Source organism: Octopus sinensis, linkage group LG6 (assembly GCF_006345805.1).
Source record: "Octopus sinensis linkage group LG6, ASM634580v1, whole genome shotgun sequence".
Classification (NCBI taxonomy): Eukaryota; Metazoa; Mollusca; class Cephalopoda; order Octopoda; family Octopodidae; genus Octopus; species Octopus sinensis.
The window spans coordinates 33,836,725-33,843,840 of NC_043002.1; the positions used below are offsets into that span (position 1 = coordinate 33,836,725).

Genomic DNA, 7,116 nt, shown 5'->3' on the forward strand with positions numbered 1-7,116 from the left:
TATGAATACATGTGTGTACATATATATATAGGTGGAGGTCGGTAACAGGAGGGCATTTGGCTGTAGAAAACCTCCTGCACAAATATGCTACACGCATATGCACATGAATACACCCATATATATATACACATACACACGCACACACCACATGCATATGAATATGTAATTGCACATACAAATACCTGTTGGTATGTATATGTGTAGTGTCAGATTTTAAGGGAATGAATTAAGGAAATTCCTCAGTGGGGCTTTATATCAGGTGACTCATCATTGGAAATGTTTGATGGTCACCCACAAATCGTACTGTTCTGTTGTAGTTCAGTGTGCAGCTATTTACTGTACTGGTCACTTCTCTCTGTAGCTGTATTACACTAGTGACCAGTACATGATGTATATCAGATATGACTAGCACTACTTCTGTATCAATGTTGCATCAGTCTATGTTTCTATGGCAACTTAAAACACACTGTTGGGGGCTCCATCGCAGTCCCTGCCATCATCCTACTTCCAAACAACAACTACTAATGTTGTTTCTGGATCATATTTGTGTTCTGAAAGGAACCAAGTCTTTTTTTTTAAATTTTATTTTTATTTGATATTATTTTTTTTTTAAAAAGTTTTAATTAAATTTCCTTCTGAACTCTGCAAGTTTAGCTTTGTCTTTTATCTTTTGTCTTTTACTTGTTTCAGTCATTGAACTGCACCCATGCTGGAGCACTGTCTTAAAGGGCTTTAGTTGAACAAATCGATCTCAGTATTTATTTTCTAAGTCTGGTCCTTATTCTGTTGGTTTCCTTTGTTAATGGATCTAAACAAACCAATATCAACAAGGTGGCATTGACGATAAACACAACACAAACATTTGTAAATCACACACACACACATATGACAGGCTTCTTTCAGTTTCTGTTTACCAATTCCATTCACAAGGCTTTGGTCTGTCCATCTGACCAGGACTATAGTAGATGATATTTTCCCAAGGTGTTACACAGTGGAACTGAACCCATGACCATTTAGTTGAGAAACTAGCTTTTTACCCATACAACCACTATTGTGTTAGTTTATTGTAATTTGTTTAGTCACAGCTGATTAGTTGGAGCCTGCTCGGAGTGTTTCTTTTAATCTGCATCGCTTTGCTGGTGGTATGTGTAAAAGATTTGAGCGAGGTCATTGCCAGTACCGCCTGACTGGCCCCGTGCCGGTGGCACATAAAAGCACCCACTAGACTCTCGGAGTGGTTGGCGTTAGGAAGGGCATCCAGCTGTAGGAACTCTGCTAGATCAAGATTGAAGCCTGGTGCAGCCATCTGGTTCGCCAGCCCTAAGTCATTCGTCCAACCCATGCTAGCATGGAAAGCGGACGTTAAACGATGATGATATGATGGTTGCTGTTTTGAAAAATCTTGCTGATATTTTATTTTTTTATTTTCATTTTTTTGCAAGTTTCACATTATGTCTTCACAACTCTTACTGATTCTCACTTTCTCCTCTAAATAAAAGTAGCCATGTAGCTCCTGTACAACAAGAACCTGCTCTGCCCCACCCAACAAGAACCTGTTGAGTGGAACAGAACAGCTTCTTGTGGGACCCCACGAGAACCTGCTTTGCCCCATTGTTGGGTGGGAAGGAACCTGTTCAGCATATCTGTCACCTTCATCTAGCATAAAGACTGCCTTCCTCCCTGGGTTTTGTAGTCTTGCAGGCTGAATGGTGACCTCGCTAGAGCTGGTTGCATGAAAATAAGTACCTGCAATGCTGTAAAGTGGTTGGGGTTAGGAAGGGCATGCAGCTGTAGAAACCATGCCAAAGCAGACATGAGCACAGTGCAGTTTTGGGATCCATCAGATCCTATCAAATCATTTATCACATGCTAGATTGAAACATGGACATTAAATGATGATAATTGTGTATGTGTATGTGTGTGTGTGTGTAGAGTAAGGGAGAGATTGAAACATTTACGAAAGTAAACATGAATGGTTAAGTTCACATTCTGCAGGTAGGTGTTAAATTCCCATTGTTGAAATTCTCTCTCCACCCACGATTTTTTTCAAACTGAACATCAACTCTGTCAGTGTTACTCGTCTTAATGAAGTGCTCCAGCATGGACACAGTCCAGTGATTGAAACAGGTAAAAGACTAAAAAGTTGTATATCAGTTTTCTAAGCTTTATAGTGTTGTAGATAAATCAGCTTTGGTTGAATGTTACCACCAGTGGACTTGTATTGCTTATATTTCATACTTCTGACTGAATAGCAGCAATTATACATGTTCTGTGTAGACGAAGACTTGATTGTGTGGTTAAGAAGTTTCGTTCCTAACCACATGGTTTCCAGTCCAGTCCCAATGGGCAAATGTCTTCTACTATAACCCTGGGGTCAACCAATGTTTTGTGAATGAATTTGGTGGACAGAAATTGAAAGAAGGCCATCGTGTGTGTATATCCTCATCATCATCGTTTGACGTCCGTTTTCCATGCTGGACGGTTCGACCTGGGGTCTGGGAAGCTCCAATCTGATCTGGCAGTGTTTCTACTGCTGGATGCCCTTCCTAACGCCAACCACTCCGAGAATCTAGTGGTTGCTTTTTACGTGTCACCGGCAGAGGGGGCTGATATTGACCACGTTTGGATGGTGCCTTTGTATGCCACCGTCACGGGAGCCAGAGGGGGCTGGCATCGACCACGTTTGGATGGTGTTTTTACGTGCCACAAGCATGGAAGCCAGTCAAGGTGGCGCTGGCAACAGTCACGTTCGGACGATGCTTTTTACGTGCCACCGGCACTGGAGCCAGTCGGGCGAGAGGGCTAGCATCGACCACGTTTGGATGGTGCTTTTTACGTGCCACCGGCACGGGGAGCCAGATCGGCGGTGCTGGCATCAGCCATAACTACAATTTCCATTTGATTGTGGGTTCATTCGATTTTGATGTTGATGTACTTGACTTAATAGGTCTCCTCAAGCACGGGATGTCGCCCTACGATCCAAAGGTACTTTTTGAGTTGGCTGGTTATGCGACACTGGCGTAGGCTACAGCTGTGATCTCACTTTATTTGCCGGGTCTTCTCAGTCACAGCATATCTCCCGAGGTCTCGGTCTTTCGTCATTGCCTCTATGAGGCCCAACGTTCGAATGTCATGCTTCACCACCTCATCCCATGTCTTCCTGGGTCTCCCTCTACCACGGGTTCCTTCCACTGTTTGGGAGTGGCACTTCTTCACACAGCTCTCCTCATCCATCCGTAGTACATGACCATACCAGCGCAGACGTCTCTCTTGCACGCCACATCTGATGTTTCTTATGTCCAACATTTCTCTCAAGGCGCTTATACTCTGTCGTGTGTGCACACTGGCATTACACATCCAGCTGATCATGGTAGCTTCATTTCTTTCATATATATATATATATATATATATATATATATATACAACATATACAGGGTGCGGTGAATAAATTGTCGCCTAAATTACGCAAAAATTAAAATAATACTGACATCTCATTTTAACAGATATATTTACCAAACTTACATAAAAATACCTTGAAATACTAAAGAGTAAATTTATTCAATAAAATTGCCATTGGTTTCAACCAAGGCTTTCAGACGATTTTGGAATCTCCTGCAATTCTTCTGGACGGTCCTTTGTTTAAGTTGATGAACGCTGCCATTATCCTTGCCTTTAGTTCATCCTTGGTGTTACAAGGAGTTTTGTTGGTCTCTCGCTCAACTGCGCCCCACACATAATAATCAATGGGGCTGCAGTCTGGAGAGTTAGGTGGCAGATATTAGTGGTGATGTGATCGCAGAAATTGTCTGACAGCCATGACTGTGATCTGTTTGTGTGGCATGGTGCAGAGTCCTTTTGCCAGACATAGGGTCTTCCAGCAGCCACCCTCTCGACTCAGGGCAGCACTACTTCCTCCAGGCACTTGATCTAGGCCTCCGTGTTGAGTTTGAGGCCGTGTGGGAAGATGAATGGAAGGATTCCGTCACTATCACTAGTGATCACTCCAAACACCATGATGTTGACTGGATGTTTGATTTTTATCACTCTCGGTACATATTTTGGAGACACGGCAAACACTCAGATTGACACCCAAACACTTTGAAATGTTCGTATTGGAGCTTCCGGCGCGAATGCCAAGCAGTACTGCATGTCTTTCCAAATTTCTGGCAGAGTGAATTGCGTCATAGTGCTGTTTTACTCACAGACGGTGCCCAACTGCCCCTACTATATTGTAGTCGACAAAATCAAAAACATGATGTGCATGCGCAAAATTAAAAATTTCCAGTATTTTGCGGAAGCATGTCTGGCTTCTTGGAAACAGATGTGGGTTAGCGACAGAAAGGGCATCCGGCTATAGAAAATCTGCTTCTATAAACTCTCCAACCTATACGAGCATGGAGAAAGTGGACGTTATGACGACGACGACGATGACAGATTAACTGAACGAATATATACTTGATAAATTAGCATTACTTATTGATTAAAAGAAAAAAAAAACGTGTTTAATGTAGGAGGTCTTGCAGCCAAAGGAGGGTCTGATGCAGATAAATTGATTATTACCAGGAATACGGAACAGATCTTTGTTAATGTGTTATTGCAAATTATAGTTTCATGCATTGGCAAAAATGTCAGGATTATGTAGTATAAGGCTATAGTCGATTCTACATCAATGCATGACTTACTTAATTCATCCCAGTGGAATGAATAGTAACTCACCCCACTGGGATTTGAACCCAGGACATAAGGAACGGAATTAGATACCACAAAGCACCATACTGAATCTAATTTTACCTTTTTAACTACATTGTTTTTCTGGCGCTGAAGACGAAACCTGTTTATCTTTACAAATTCTCTGTTCCTGATTATAGAAATTATATTCAATTTTAATTTAACTGCTTGAATTACAGAGTTATTTCCCCTATTAAAATGGGGACATTTTTCGAAAGGTAATCGATTTCATCATATATAACAAACGAATACGGACCGCGAAAGCGTGGCCCATCGATCCTTTCCACAGTTTTTTTTTCCGGATCTTTTCGGTTTGAACGGCAGTTTTTTCTAGCGGTGTCATATGAAATTGTCACCCATAATTATGACCCTAGTATCGATCTATTGCATTTCAATCTATTTTAGGGTTAGGGTTAGGGGTGGGGGGAAGGGTATTTTTTTTCTTCACAAATGTAAATAAACCCAATCTGTTTCTTAAACGAGGGACATATTCATACGGCACAGAATGTTTTTTTACGTATTTGATTGGTTGAAATTGCAGAAATTGAAGAAAAAAAAACAACAAATATCTTACAAATTTTCTCAATAAAGCTAAGAGAAAAAGTTGTGTTATAAACACCATTCTACCAGTATACGAAGTTTAAAAGTTTTTAGTTACCTAGAAATTATGTTAAAAACTGCCGTTCAAACCGAAAAGATACTTTTTTTCTACTCTAGGCACAAGGCCCGAAATTTTGGAGGAGGAGGCCAGACGATTAGATCGACTTCAGTACACAACTGGTACTTAATTTATCGACTCCGAAAGGATGAAAGACAAAGTCGACCTCGATGGAATTTGAACTTATATATAACAAACATTTTGTGATCCATGTAAGCACAATATGATACAATAGGCTAAAATGGCAACTACTGCACCATTTGTCATTTGAATCGAGAACTCATTATCCTACTGTTTTATTGTGTGACATCTCTCGTCAACTATCCATTTAAAATGTCTAGTAATTGCCTAAACGATCATAACAATTCACTCCTAAATCACAAAATTATAAAAATTAACTTAACAATAAGGACACGTTACTGACAATATTTTGCTTGCAAAGTAGGCGATCAAGAAAAGAAATGGGTCCCATATTTGTACCAGCTCTTGTTTAAAAATGTGGATATGCGACTAACTGAAGTGCACGCTGTTTCCACTAGTTATGGTATAAAGAAAACCCACAGATAATAATAATGACTACTGTTTATATATTACTCCGAAATTTTTTAAAGGATTAATTTAAAAAAACGTAGGTCATATACTTCGCATTCTAGAGACCCCTCAAACATATTACCTATCTTCAGATTCTGAAAGCGAAGCAAATGAAGATTCCACCTCTTACAATCCAAACATTTTAAGTGAATGTATAAAACATCATAAACTTCTCAGGACGAATTATATGATCTTGTAAGGGACCAAGGTTTGCAAAATATGAAGGCAGAACTTTAAGGTTCGATATCGAAACAACATTGTGACCTATCTGCTAATATTGCCAATGCTTTGCACCCGTGATAGGTAGCTTTAAATTTTAGAATTCAAGAATATTGGTGATTTCATGGAAGCTTTCAACTTAAGCTACGATCCACTCGAATGAAGATTATTCATAAACTCTTCAAAAATTGACCTGAAAGCGGTTTTAGAACATACTGGCAGTTTACTGTCAACAATCCCCATAGGTTATTCAACCTAAATGAAAGAAACATATGACAATATTAAGCAACTTTTGATATGAATAAACTATAATACGTATCAATGGCAAATTTTAATGGTGTAATGATTGTGAGATTTTGCTTGGACCGTAACCTAATTGTACTCAATTTTGTTGTTTTATATGAACAGGAGAGCTGCGCTTATGTTTCAAGTGATATTCAGGACGAATGGTCCTAAAGAAAATATATTAAATCTGGCGTAAGGACGTTATAAATTCACTTCTTTTTTACTCTGCAAAAGAAAAAGAAAAAGCACAACATTTTGTCATCATTTACATATTAAGCAAAAAGAAAAAAAAAACGTTATCGGGGTCAGTGAACATCATCAGTGATCGCAAACTTGGTTACTTCCGACATATTTTAACATAGACAAATAAAACAACAGCAAAAGGAAACGTTAAGATCTTTATAAAATCTAAGTGAATGTAACGTTATTTTTTAGTGAAAACGATGACCCCAATTTGGTCTTGTGTACCGTTTGTTGTTGCCAATGCACTTCATAGTATTATACAATATTCATAGTTTATTTAAGACATTCAAAAAAAAATACATAACCTTGTATCTCAAAAACTTGAACGACAAATGTTGAAGAATTAATTATTTTCGTAATTAGTTAACAAAGAACTGAGAACTGAATCATTT

At 39.1% G+C, this 7,116-nt stretch overlaps 1 protein-coding gene across 1 annotated transcript in view; it reads right to left on the reverse strand.

The window, feature by feature from the left end:
* Nucleotides 1-4,795: 4,795 nt before the first annotated feature.
* Nucleotides 4,796-7,116, reverse strand: part of LOC115213202 — a 7,950-nt gene continuing 5,629 nt past the window's right edge. The window contains exon 2 of the mRNA XM_029782137.1: nt 4,796-4,858. Within this exon, the coding sequence (XP_029637997.1) occupies nt 4,796-4,858 (63 nt within the window). The remainder of the gene's footprint in view (nt 4,859-7,116) is intronic.